The sequence below is a fragment of the Coloeus monedula genome (genome assembly GCF_965178545.1).
Source record: "Coloeus monedula genome assembly, chromosome: 2".
Lineage (NCBI taxonomy): Eukaryota > Metazoa > Chordata > Aves > Passeriformes > Corvidae > Coloeus > Coloeus monedula.
The window spans coordinates 95,146,341-95,160,600 of NC_138782.1; the positions used below are offsets into that span (position 1 = coordinate 95,146,341).

Genomic DNA, 14,260 nt, shown 5'->3' on the forward strand with positions numbered 1-14,260 from the left:
TTTCATTTTCTTACTTAGTCAGTCAGCATCAGAAACAATATGGAGAGTTCTAAGTGTTATGTATTGCTTTTATTGAAATGCATCTGCTGTGTCAATGGAATTTTGTACTCTGTTGTAATTGCTTTGTTTGTGGTATATCTGTGTTAACATTCAGGTCATGCATATGAAGTGATATAGTAAGAAAACTTCATTTGATGAAAGATTCTCAGGGGTTGAGAGTTTTTGTTAGTCGTGGTCTGTTCATGGTTATTCTTCTTCCAGTGGTCATGTCAGCAGCATACAGCAGAAGTTCTAGAATGAATCCTCAGTTTATCTTTACTGAGGGATATTTTTCAGGTGCATCCCACTGTTTTTTGAATCTTCTCAATTTTTTTTTTTTTTACTAGGCTGGGTATTAATATGTTTCATATCTGCCTTCCAGTAATGTGAACAATGTGAACAAAGATTTTAATTTCTTCCTGTTTATTTTCTCTATGTCTTGTAAAGTTTAGAGTCATCGATGTGTTCAGAAGATTGACCACTGTTTTCTTTGTTCTCTTTCCAGCAATCATATTATTTATCTTAGAGCCTTCTCCTGGTTTTTGGGCATTTTTCCATGTCACTGCAGATATACATTATGGAGTTACGATGCCACCTCCCTGCTGATTCTTGTTGAAAACTGCTTTCCTGAGTAATTCTTTGTATGAGATGGACCTGCCTTTGTTCAGTTGTCCTCTGTGCCAGAACACCACCTTGTGGAAAAGGAAAACAGAGCTTTAGCTTGCTTGGTTAGAAGGATTAAAAAGGCCTGAAGCTCCAGATCCTTCTCCCTTACTTCTGTGTTCTTTCAGTTACATTTGAGAAGCTCTGGGTAATATTTGCCATTGCTGCTTCTGCCCATATGAATGACCTTCATGGAATAAAAATCAGAATGCTGAAAGAACCTCAGCACCTTTAGTAGCAGTAGTGAAGCAAAGACAGAGCTTTAAAAAGTGTGTTTATTTAATTTGTTTACATTTATTGTTACATTAAGAAGATTATACTGCTTTAATTAGGAGTTACTAGGGTTTTCTGTAATGAACCTAAATTTGCAGCTATTTTTAGTTGAGAGAAAATGTTTCCATACAGAAATTTGGCATTCAATGTCTCAAGCTAAATGGTTTGGTTTTCCTTTTTCTATTTCTTTTAAAAATACTCTTTGGCTGCATTCTGTTTTGAGGGAGGCAATTTTTTTTTGTGGTTTTATATGCTTTTTGTGCTTCCTTGGCAAGGCTTGATACATGGAAAAACAAATTTTCCAGGCTCTTAGTCTTTTATGTCAGCTATTTCCTTTTTGATGTTTAATACATGATGCTCTGGTGGTCATTACTTTTTAACAGAGACCTTGTATTATTCAAGAAGCAGTCGCCCCTAAATATTTGCCATAACTACTTTTCATATATTGTTACATAAAAATGGTTCATATAGTTGAATTTAGTAAATATTTTTTCTGAGACAAAATTGTATATCTGACATGTTTAGTGGTACTAAAATTGGTACTTGTGTATTTCTACAAAGTTCACAATTTCTTATTAATTTAAAATATAAAAACTGTTTTAAATTTTTCTGTTTATTTCTATTTTCTGATTAGTATCTGTAGACCATTTGATGCCATACTTGAAGGTGTTGAAATTCTCTAAGTTGGTCTTGTTTGTTCAAAAAATCATTCCTTTTACCCAGGGGTGTGGTGTACATTTGAAATGCTCCAGTTGTTAGAGTTTGGGGAAATCAGTCCTTCAATTCATGAAGCCCAAGTCCTGGTTAAGGTCTGATGCCATCCAAATAGTAAACAGAGAAGTATTTAAACTCTGCTTAAGTTCTTACAGACTTCAGTGTGTTCTGTGCATTTGAAGCTTGACTAGGGAGTGCAGATGGCATTGAGCCTGGCACAGAATATGACTCGTGGCTCAGGCAACTTCTTCAGATGTAATTTAAGTAATATCCAGATATTCTGCAAGTGTAGCACTGTGATCAGAAAACTTCCTAGAAAGTGGAGTCTGCTTTTTCTTCCCAACAGTATTATCAAGTACGTATTTCTTTCTCTCTTAGAAGAATGTCCCAACAGCTAGTTACCAAGTATTCATTCATAGGACAGGTGAGATTCCTTTACTCCTTGGATTCAGCTTGGGCCACAGAATAGAGGAATTAGCTAGAGTCACTTTAGCAGAAGATGATACATATACTCTTATAGTCTTCAATTTGTTTCTGAGTTCTATCCAGCAGCTATGGACTGTAAAATGTATAAATAGTATACAGGGGCCTGAACCTAAGTATTCTGCCTGTCTTTGACTTGCTTGTTATCTGAGCTTCAGCAATGCAGCACAAGAGAAATGACTAGTCATGCTGGGGAGAAGGATGATCAGAAGATAATCTGTGAGATGAATAAGAAACTGGCTAAGGAGGAAGTAAGAGATAATCTGGAAGGCAGATTTATTAGACTGGAAAGACATTGCTGGTGGAATTCCTCCATGTTTTTTCAAAACATCTTTCTTCTATAGCACTAATCCAATTTTTTTTAGATAATATATGTTTGTACTATAATAAGGTAATGATGTTAGTCCAAAAGTTTTCACAAGAAAGTATCAAGGTAGTAATATCTGCTGATAATAGAAAGAGAGGAGTCATTTTCAATACAACACTGGATGCCACACAGGAGAAACTGAGTGACATTGAAGATAGGAGAAATCAATGTACCATAAATAAAATTAGATTAAATACAATGCAAAGACTCTTCTGGACTCAGAGCCAAGAAGTTTACTCTAAGCTGTTAGTTCATCAGCTTGAAGGGTGTAAGGATTTGTTTGTCTGTAGTACTGCCTTGAGTTTCCAGTATGTGGGAGTCATTCCCTGTGTGGTTCTCAGTGTTGTTCTCACTCCAAGAACGGTGAACTCAGTTTGGGGCTGAATAGTGAACAGGAAGGCTATAGAGAAAATCAGGGGCTGAAAGGCCTGGACTATGGTTCAAAGAGATTGTATATCTGTAATATCACAGACAAAAAATAAAAACCAATACTTGAATGCCTTTCTGCAATATCCCCTCCAAACTTTTGACCCCTATGAACTTCAAGAGCTGCAGGTATCACCTGATGTGACTGCATCTGTTCTGAAAAGACAGATACTGCTCTTGATTTCCACAAAAGTTTTGCCACAGTAGGCACTAAATAGAATTTACAAGATTTGGCCTAGAAATTGAACATTTTTGCTCTCAACGTTTTATTGAAATTTTTCATGCTCTAAATTAAGCTTTGGGTTACATAATCTATTTTAGCTCCCTTTTTATTTTCCAGTCACAGCTTCAGTCACAGCACAGCTGTGGCATTTGTCTTGCAACAAGAAGGATCTGATAATCATGAAATAACCCACATTTATGCCTGTAGTACTGAAGCAGTGCCGTATTTGTGAAAATAAATTAAGAGGAACAATATGCAGCAGATGTGAAGGTTTTACCTTCACATTTAAGTAGGTTTATACTGTCAGTGAGTGTGGGCTTAGCAGGGCCTGACAGAATTTCAACTTACCAGATGTTCCATGTGATCAAATAGATGCTATACAGCTGTTTCCCATTCTTTTCACCAGGCTCAGATAAATACAGTAAATGATCTGAAATATATTTATTGTATTTTGGCAACTCCTGCAGAGAATTGCCCACAGGCCCCAAGAATGCAGGGAGAAATGAAGGGTACTCATAGGCACGCTCATTTTCCATTCCTGAGGAGAAATTAGCAGCCATTTGGTTAAAACAACCCTGATGATACCAGTCAGGGAGGAATAAAATGTGAGGTTTTCCTTTGGTTGTTGATGTTGTGAGATAAGTGGCTGTATTTAGAGAGTGTCTCCGGTCTGGGGGAGCTGTTACTCCCGTGGGCGGGAGCTGTCCCCCTGTGCTGACAGTGTCGCCCATCCACTGGTGTTAACTCCTGGGAGAAGTGGGGGTTCAGTGGAGCAGCTGTCCTGCAGGTACCTTGTGCTAATAATCCCAGCTCACGCTTTCAACACGGCAAAGGAGAACTGGTTTGGTTTCTGTCTTCAGTGCAATACAGAAAACAGGGTATTTCCAGAGCTCCTGGCAGGGCTGCCTGTGTCCCTCCTGCCCTCCTGGGCATGGACAGAGTGCCCTAAATTAGCCATGGGGTGTGTTTTTAAGGGCACACAGCCTTTGGGGTTCAATCCAGCCAACTGCTCTGAACTGTTTCAAGACTTAAAAGGCCCAGTTTACATTAACTGCCACACCTGTCAACTTGATTCAATAACAGAGCAGCTAAATAATAAAAAAGGAAGTTTCATTTCCCTTCACCTGCTTTTCTGTTCTCATTTCTCCTTCCTCCCCATCCAGTTCCCCATGCTCTCCTTAGCCCTTTGACCTTACTGCTGCCTTCCTTTCCTCCCGTCCCCATCAGCCTCCTGCCTTTCCATAGCTGCTTGTACACCTGAAAAATTCTTCTTATCTACTAGAGGCTTTCCTTATTCTCCTTTAAATCCTTTTTTAAAACCTTCATCTTCAGCCAGAGAAATAACTTTCATTTTTCATTAATAATCTCTTTAACATTTCTTGACTGCTATGTTATTTTCAGATTTATAGCCAAATCTTGCAAATGTTTACAGAGAAGTACCTGCTAAGTTAAATTGAGAACATTCAGTTATAAGTTTGGAGGACTGGATCGTTCATTGGAAAGATTTTTGAAATGGAAATATTTCTCACTGTTAAACTCAATGTTCATTTACGGTTCTATATACATTTTAAAGAAACCTTTGTGACCTCAAAGGAGCAGGGGAACATTCACTAACTTCTGTTTTTAACTTTTATTCCTTAGGTCAAGGTGTGGAACATGTTCTCACAGATTTTTAAATGCCCTGAGCAAACTTAAAGTTGACAATATGACTTTATACCCAGAATCATATGAAAGGACAAGTACAAGCTGTATGTTTTGATCTTGGTTACCTTAATTGTTTTGTTTTTCAAACAATTTGATTTTTATTTCAGGAACCTCAAGCATTTGGACTGCCTGAGTACATAAAGATTGTAGAAGTTGGGCCAAGGGATGGATTACAAAATGAAAAGGTAACTTTTCTCTTTTTCGTGTGTGCTTTGACATGGACGTTAGTGTTATTTTCATTGTGTAGAACATGTACATCCTGCTAATTAGGTTTCTTCCATTTTTTACTATTAAATATATCTATTTCTTTTTGTATTGATAACTTTTCTTTATATTAGAATAAAAGTGTATTCCTATTTACACAGCTTTTAAATCATATAATTTCTTTCTATACTTGGCTACCTAGCCTTTCTGTTACTTAACATTTCTTTTTGCTGGAATTTGTCTTGTCAGTCAATAACATTCTGTCATTACATAATTGGTAAACACTATGAAATGCTGGCTATCTTTATAACTTGTGTTTCTGCTTCAAGTGCTAATATAGAAGGAATAGTAAAATAGGTTTTATCATGCTTCCTGCTAAAGAGACACGGGAGAAAAATGTTACTCTTTTGATAGCATTATTTGCCTGAAGGGTGGTAGGGAAGCATGGAAGAAGATTGAAAGAGATTGTAGGGTACATGTATTGAAACAGTCATCTATTTCCACAAACTGGAGGATAAGCTCACATAGTCATTGGTACTGATACCAGAAATGTTAGTAGTATTAGCAGAATAGAGTTACTCTGCCTCAGCTGTGGAGCTTTTTTTCTCCCATTTTTCTCTGGTCGCACTATTAGTATTTCCTTTGTCACTTCTTGCTAGTTTGGTGTTTGGCTAATAACAAATAATGCGGCCAGATCTATAACCAGTTATATAGAAGTGCTTACTTTTGAGATGGACAGAAAATGCAGTAAGATCATGTGTACTGCCTAGTACCTTCCTTATACCTTCCTTATACTTCCTACTGTCAGGAAACAGTAGAGTTACAGTAAAATGTGCAAGTGTAGTTCATCATTGAAAAAAAAGGTATTGATTATGTACAGGGAACATTTCACTTACAAAAGTTTCTTATGTATTAAATACTTTGCTAAAGTATGTCTCCATGTCTATAGGTGATAGTCCCAACAGATATGAAAATTGAGTTAATCAACCAGCTTTCCAAAACAGGCCTGCCTGCAATAGAAGTGACCAGTTTCGTTTCATCCAAATGGGTGCCTCAGGTATGTAAAATTATCTCCATTCAGAACTATTTCAATTTAAATGCCATTCCATTTATTTATGTAACATTCAGTTGTAGCTAAAGATTTGGGATGGTGACACATCATTAATATAATTTAATGTTGTTCTCACTTCTTTTCTACCCTTCTAAAACTAGTAGTCATTGATGTAAAAAAGAAAAGTAGTATACGTTATTTTCTTTTTCGCTAAGTGAAATGTAATTTTCCACATTTGGAAATGTGTTTGGAAGATCTAAATTTGGGACTTCTGTATATGTAGTAGCAGTTAGGCACATTACTTATTTTGGAGTTCTAGCACTCTATCAGCAACTGCGCTTAAATTTTGATGAATCATAATAATTTGCTCATTATTTTTCCAGAATTAATTTTTACATTTGGTAGAATTCAGCAGAAAACCTAACCTTTCTGGAATTGGCAGCAAAACTGCCTTGGCATTAGAGTGCCACGTTTTCATTTGAGATTTAACACTGCAAATGCAGACTTAGTCCTGAAGTTTACTGTTTAGCTCCTGTATGTGCAAATTAATTATTTCCTGCAAATAAGAAAATAAGTCAATACTTGTCTATGTAATTTAAACTATTTTTCAAGAAATTGCACTCTTGTTTGTACAGAAGAATTTGAGTACTTTATATTTGATAAGGAGCATACAAGTTATTTACAAATTAAAGCAAGAAGTTACTTAATTAGAGAAAAGACTTCAGTTTTAACAATGTCTATTACATGTTATACATCTGACAAAATGTAGATAAAGTTTGTCCATTTTAAACGGAGAACACATCCCGGGCCTGGACTGTATTCTAGGCTTTTCTCTGAGAAAAATATAGTACAGCCATGCTTATTCATGAGTTAGCAAAGCAAACTGTCCAACACTCTGAGGGACTCCTTTGCTTTATCTCAGTGCTCTCAGGGTCACCAGGGAAGACTCTAGAAGAAGGATAATAGGAAAGGGGAAGAGAAGAGTGACAATGCAGAATTTCTTTGGTGTCAATGGAGGGGCACTGATATCTTGTCTGTTAAAAGGGAATAGGTTAAGTTTTTCCAAGTGCCATCACACTTTGTCAGTTACTGCAACAGAGGATAATGCAGTTTCTTAAATGTTAGAAGAAAAAGCCTAAAGCAAAGGTGTATTTCTTCCTTTCTTGTTTATTTCCTTTTCCTGTGAGCCATTAGTACCAAATATAGCATAGATTTGTCAGTTTAGAAAAAAATGACCAATCCCTTTTTATCTTAAATTCATGTCTGAATAGTTTGTTTTAATGGCTTGTATTTAAAATGTTTTTTATTTAAAAGATAAGATTGTGTTGCTTTGACAGAGTGCAGTCTTCACTTTGTCTTTTCTTTGCTCTTTCTTTCTTTTTTTTCATAGGTCATGGGAATAGAATTTACAGTTATGTTTAGATTACTCATTCACTTATTTCTGGTTTTAGTATTTTAAATTTTTTATGGTTTCCCATCCACTGTTGTTTTTGGCAAAGATTTTTTTACTGAAAAATCTAAAAGAAAAAGTTCCACAGTGACAAGGTGCCATATAAAACAGGATCCCACACCTATAACATAAATAGCCAAAAATTATAAATACCTACTATTAGGAAGCTTATTTTTAAAGAAATTGGGAAAAGAAATATTTTATTACAATTTAAAATCTTATAATATGCAATATGTGCAAAGATGGGATTTTACTTACAGGAAAAATAACAATGGGACAGATTTAATACATATAATATTATTTGGATCTGGCAGGTTTATACTGTTTGAAAAAGTGTCATTTTGGTTTTCCAGTATATTTTAAGCCAGCTATAATTGTGGAGTGTGAATTTAGTTCCAGCATTTGCCATTTAATTTATCATTTGGTTTCAGACATTCTTCTTTGCCCTGAGAAATGTAGCTACTACTTATATTAAATTAAGGAATGAAAAATTGTTCTTAAAAACCTAAGGTGTTAACAAAGGTTTTTTTGTGAGGTTGTCTGACCAATTTAGTTCATATAGGAGCAAATACAAGAAGTTGTTTTGTGCTATCACTTATTTCCTGATAAGAAATGAATTGTGTCTGGTGATAAAATACCTTTTGTACCATATAGCCACTTCCTTATAGGTAGATGCTGGGCTTAAATTTGAAGAGGAATACATGGATTTTTCTGATACTTTTAATCTATTCATTTTCATAGAAGGAAGCCAGTGCCAGGAAGATTCCAGGTTACCAGTAGTATTCTTAGTTAATAATGTGGTATAATTTAATACCATGTATTTAGAATTGTGGTACTGCATAGCTATCAATAAGGTATCTGCTGAAAGTAAGGAGTAGTGAAAGCTCTATAGTTCATGTATCTTCTCATATGGTGCTTCTCAAAATACTTTTCACCAGTGTGGAAAGAAACAGAAATCCAATTTAATAGTGTTTGCTTGAGAGATTTGCTTTTATGAGAGCTCATTTTAAAAGCATTTACAATGCACTATTCTTTTTTTAAAACGCAGAATCTTTAAGACTTGAAATAAGGGGATATGTTTTATTCACTGTATTGTTTTCAGGCATTCACACCATTGAAAAATATTTGTTTTCAACCCACTTCTTTTAAGAAAATGTGGTTGTCTAAATATTCTGCATTTTATTAAATGAGTAAGTCTTTCATTCATCTTCTTGATTAGTACAGGGAGTATATTTAATCTTGAATGTGTGAGAAAAACGTAAGAGTATCTTAAAAAGGCAGATTTTCTTTTGTGAGGGGGGACTAAGGAAAAAAAGTGCTCTGATCTTTGCTATAGTAAAGAAGTATTTTCTTCTTTAGAAAGAAACTTCTAAATATATTAAAAAATTACACTATGCAGACAACTGGATTTTGCTGTATTTTTAAGAAAAGATGTATTTAGTCTTTTCAAATGTTCTGATTACAGTGTTGAGTAATACAAGTTCAGTTATGCTTAACATTGTGAAGTTGCATTCATCAGCATGCTGAAGTTGTCAAGATTTGTATGTTTTTTTACTCTGTTAGTTCCATCTATTGAGTCCAGCGAAGCAAAGTTAAAGTTGTTGTAACAATTCATGTGAACAGCATGATCATGTCTGTCAATTTGTAATGCAAATTATATTTTTACAGATACACACAAAGGAACACTGTAGAAGTCGTAACCCCAGTTCTATATTCATGTAGATCTGAAAAGATTACAATGCAAATAGTCAAAAGTAAAGAAATTAAAGAAGAGTATTTGTACAAAATCAGTTTAACCCCCTTGTTGTTAGACTTTTTCTATGAAATGTAAAAGTAATGAAGGCAAAACCACAGGCTAAGCCAATTTCTGTTTACATATAAAAAAATCAAAAAATAACTTCTGATCAATACAAATCATTTATATATTTTAGATGGCAGATCACAAAGAAGTAATGAGGGGCATTGAGCGGCATCCTGGCGTCCAGTATCCCGTTCTCACACCTAATCTTCAAGGTTTTCATTCTGCTGTAAGTGCCTTCATAGGTGTTGTCCACATTTACCTCTTTTATGTTTCAGACACTTTCAGTTCAGTACCAGAAACTAGCTATTTAATGTTAGAAATAGGCTATAGTTTTTTTCACTGAAAACGCTCAGTTTTCATTATGAAAAACTGGGAAAATCACAGAGTGATGGTAAACTCTGTGTATTCATATTTTAGTGGAGGCATTGACCAGGAACTTTGTAAGTTCCTTTAAATGGTGCTTGTATATAAAGGGCAAGACAGTTCTTTGTCTTTGTCTTGTTGGCCCTAGAAAAGTTTCTGAAGAGTGTCTTGGTGGAAAGTACTGAAGAAGGATGAGGAAAGACTCATTTAAATGAAAAAGGTTTATAGCAATTCTGGATTTCATTTTGGTTGGGTTTGAAAGTTTAAATTGTTTCAGTTCTTTCAAAATATTCAAAATTATAGACTCAAAGTGTTTAAAAGTGTGAAAATTGAGCAGTTCAGTCTTCTCAAAATATACACGTGTCCAGTCAAATCTTTACACTTTTTTTGTTTTTTGAAAATTTTTGATGCTTCTGGTTTTGTCTTGATGTAGGACAAACTGTATTTGGAAAGCATACTACTTGGTGGATATTTGTGGTCTAGTCTATCATTCAGTTCCTATACCGAAATATCTGTTAAAACAGAATCCTGTGCATAGTTGACTTAACTATCAACAGTCATATTATAGTGCCACAACTTCGTCTCAATGGTAGCTTGTATGAGTTGAATTAATTGTGCTTTAATGCTATACTGTATTTAGTGATATAATGAAGGGAAAACAATGAAAAAAATAGTTGTACATGACTCCTGTATTCTTCCTTGCTGATATTTTTTCCCTCTGTTTGAAAGACTATTTGTCCCTGTAAGGGTTGTTGAATTTTAGACATTATCCTGCAGAGGCAGAGAGTAAAGGCAAAAGCTCCATACTTTTTCATTGAACAAGAGTATTATTCTGACTGGAGAGTGAGAATTAGTTAATTATTCTCCTAAGCTTAAATGTTTTCCTCTCCTATCAGTTGGCTTTCAGCCTTCTAGTTTGCCTCGTTAGTTGATTTACTGAGGTTCTGTGGTACTGAAAACAAGCTCGGGATAATTGCCCCTTCAGTGAAGTCACCACATTTACACATTTTCTAGGCCTGTGTTTGCTCTGAGACTTCTCTCAGCAGACTCTCACGTACACATTTTCCATATTATCCATATCTACTGTGACACCAAGACCAGTGGAGCCCTTGATCCTAGAGTTGGCTCTAACAAGGAAATCCCTGTTGGATATTGTTGCTGCTCTAGACATATGCACACAGAGAGCTTTCCCAAGCATGAGAATGACTTCCTGGTATGCAAGAGGAGCAGACATTGTGAGAGTTGTTATATGATCTTTTCCTTTTCTAAGAAGATGAATATAAATATCAATCATTTTTGTTTGTATAGCTGGTCCATGTGATTTCCTACATCTTATTACCTTTATCATTCATCATTTTAAAAACATGTTAAACTAATTGGAAAGAAAAGGAAGAAAATATGCAATGATCTCAAAATTTGATTCAATCTGTCTATATGTGATAGCTTAGAAAAAATGGAATTAAAGTTAGATTTTAGATATGGATGGTATACTTAATGTACTTTAAAATTTTAGAATGTTGTACAGAATTAAATGCTTAATCTAATACTTTAATATAGTGTGATGATTTTGTTTTCTTGAAATGTATTTTTTAGATCGCAGCAGGAGCTACAGAAGTCTCAGTATTTGGTGCAGCGTCTGAATCTTTTAGCAAAATGAATATTAACTGTTCAATTGAAGAAAGCATAGAAAAGTTTGAAGCAGTCACTAAATCTGCAAGGAATATGAATATTCCAGTGCGTGGGTAAATATACAGATTCTGAAGTAATACAGAGTTATTTGAGTCATTGTTACAGGGGTTGTTTGGTACCAGTAGGAAAGTTTATTACCAAATTTTCACATTGTAGATGAATTGTAATAATAGTCTTTACTGAGATTTTTTATTTTTAAGATTGAATAAGTTTAGTTATTACTGCGATTTTAACTACTGATGGTGACTCTTTTGCTGTGGAAATTGAAAAAAGAAAGCTGTGTTTATGAGATAACTATTTTATTATACAAATTTATATTTACTACCGCAGATGACAGAATAAAATTTCTTTTGTGCTGTTCAAAATTCGTAACACTTGCTGGAACTTTAAAAATTGCCCTACAAATTTTTATTTTATTGTAGAATTCATAATATATCACTTCATACATTTGTAGCATCAAGGTATGAAAGTGAGATAACAAATTTACTCCTAAGAAAAATCTTATTCTGTATATAAGTTATCTTGAAAACCTAGGCACTGAAAATTTTGAGTCTCCAGTGCATGAAACTCTAGAATTGTCCAGCATTTATTTTTTAGCTTAAAATTATCCTGAATGGTACTCCCTCTTGAACAGTATATGTTTTCATTTCCATTTTCTTTTGCATTACAGGTAAGAACTACTTACCTAAGATTATTTGTGAAGGTCCTTGTGAATGCAGAAGGGCTCACATAGATTCAAGGAGAAACTCAACAGTGAGATTCCTTGAGGATTATTAGTAATGTAAACTACATCATGCTTAGAAAATACCTGGACTTGAAAACAGGTGGAGGTAGATACCTCAGAGACTAAGTACTTGAAAACCTGCCTGGGAATAAATACTGGGTTCTATCTTTGCTCCAGAAATAGTGATGAGGTAATGCTACTGCACACTTCTTTTCACAGCAGTGTGTGGTTGTTTGGGCATTTGCCTTGAGAATGGGAAATCTGACTTCTAGTTATACTTCTGCTGCAGAGGATCACAGAACAGCAGTATGGTTTAGGTTGAGAGAGAGCTCTGGAGATTGTCTTGTCCAGCCCAAGGACAAAAAAGCTCAACCTGAGTGCTCACAGCCCTGAAAGGCAGTTGTATCCTGGGCTGCATCAAAAGCAGCGTGGCCAGCAGGGCGAGGGAGGGGATTCTGCCCCTGTACTCTGCTCTAATGAGATGTCACGCGGAGTGCTGCATAGAGTTCTGGTTCCCCACCATAAGAAGCACATGGAACTGTTGGAGCAAGTCCCGCAGAGGGACTGGAGCATGTCACTTACAAGGTCAGGCTGAGGAAGTTGGTGCTGTTCAGCCTGGAGAAGAGGAGGTTTTGTGGAGGCCTCAAAGCAACCTTCCAATATCTGAAGGAGGCTACAGGGAAGCCGGAGAGGGACTCTTTGTTAGGAGCTGTAATGATAGGACAAGGGGGAAAAGCTTCAAGAGTAGGTTTAGAGTAGATATTATGAGGAAATTCTTTACTGTGAGGGTGGTGAGGCACTGGAACAGGTTGCCCAGAGAAGGTGTGGATACTCAATCCCTGGAGGTGTTGTTCAAAGCCAAGTTGGATGGAGCTCTGAGCAACCTGGTCTATTGGAAGGAGGTGTCCCTGCCCATGTCAGGAGCGTTGGAACTAGATGATCTCTAAGGTTCCTTTCAATCCAAACCATACTGTGCTTCTATGATTTCCCCCCACACACAGAGCCAACCAAGAATAGCTCATAAATGCTTGGGTTCCTTTTCCTTAGCCTGGATATGTTTCAGGAGGAAAATCACCAAATAGGGAAGTAAGGATGTTCACTGTATTAAGAAATAGTAACTTGTACCAGCGTTTAAATACCATTTCCAGCTGCTAATCTGCCAGGTAGAGTCAGGATTTGCCTCCCTGAGCAACTTCTCGTATAAGAGGTCTGTTATTTAAAAGCTCTCTGCTACGACTTTTTGTCACATTTTTTCTAAAACTAAATTCTGACCTGAGAACATAACCAGAAATTTGAGTTCTCCTGGAGGACTAAGCACAGGGAGGCGTGAATTTCAGGTCCCAGGCAGGTGTGGTTAAGGGAATAGGCAGTCAATTCAGAAAAACCAGCATGTGTATAGCAACAAACCTTATGCACTTGTGAAGGTTTTTACACTAAACTTCTGTTTTCTGGTTTTTTTCAGATGTCTAGGCATGTCAGGAGATACTTTCTGTTTCATTTCCCTGTATTTAACTAATAATATTCAACCAAATGGTACAACCATCCGGGAAATCCTCAAGGCCTATGTATTGTGGAAGTTTTTGGATTATTTTTTATTAATTTTATTATTTTTTTATTATTATTTTTGATTTTATTTTTATTATTAATTATGGAGGATGTCAGAAAAGGGGCTTTGCAACTTATCCATAAGATGTAAATTGTAGGTGATGAAGAAACCCCTGTAGTGTACTGTGGATTGATTTTTCACCTTAAAATACTAACTTGTCTTCTTTGCACTAATTTTCATATGTTTAAAAAAGTGGCAACCTGGTGCTTTTTTCCTCCCACAGTTTATGTCTATTGCATTTGTAACATACCAGAAGCAATTATTCTGGCACTGATAGACTGATGTGATGGAATTAACTGTTCTCATGGCAGAATTCTACAACATTCCCAAACATTTATTGTCTACTGTCTGACAAACCATGTGGCTTTTATTTTTCTTCACACAGAAAAAAAAAAAAAGGAGAAAGAAGTAAGAAGCAGAAAATGGTAGAAGAATAGCACAGCAAAAAAAAAAAAAATTAAAGTAATAATTTAAAGAACA

The 14,260-nt window shown here is 35.6% G+C and overlaps 1 protein-coding gene across 4 annotated transcripts in view; it reads left to right on the forward strand.

Annotated features, from left to right (window-relative positions):
• The window catches only part of HMGCLL1 (3-hydroxy-3-methylglutaryl-CoA lyase like 1), a gene marked incomplete at both ends in the record, with an annotated part of 78,249 nt that overhangs the window by 16,823 nt on the left and 47,166 nt on the right, over positions 1-14,260 (forward strand). For 2 of the 4 annotated variants that reach the window (XM_082303406.1, XM_082303407.1), the window contains 4 exons: positions 5,000-5,077; positions 6,046-6,153; positions 9,529-9,624; positions 11,355-11,503. In XM_082303406.1, coding sequence (XP_082159532.1) covers positions 5,000-5,077; positions 6,046-6,153; positions 9,529-9,624; positions 11,355-11,503 — 431 coding nt within the window. The remainder of the gene's footprint in view (positions 1-4,999; positions 5,078-6,045; positions 6,154-9,528; positions 9,625-11,354; positions 11,504-14,260) is intronic. The other 2 variants (XM_082303408.1, XM_082303409.1) reach the window with 2 other exon arrangements.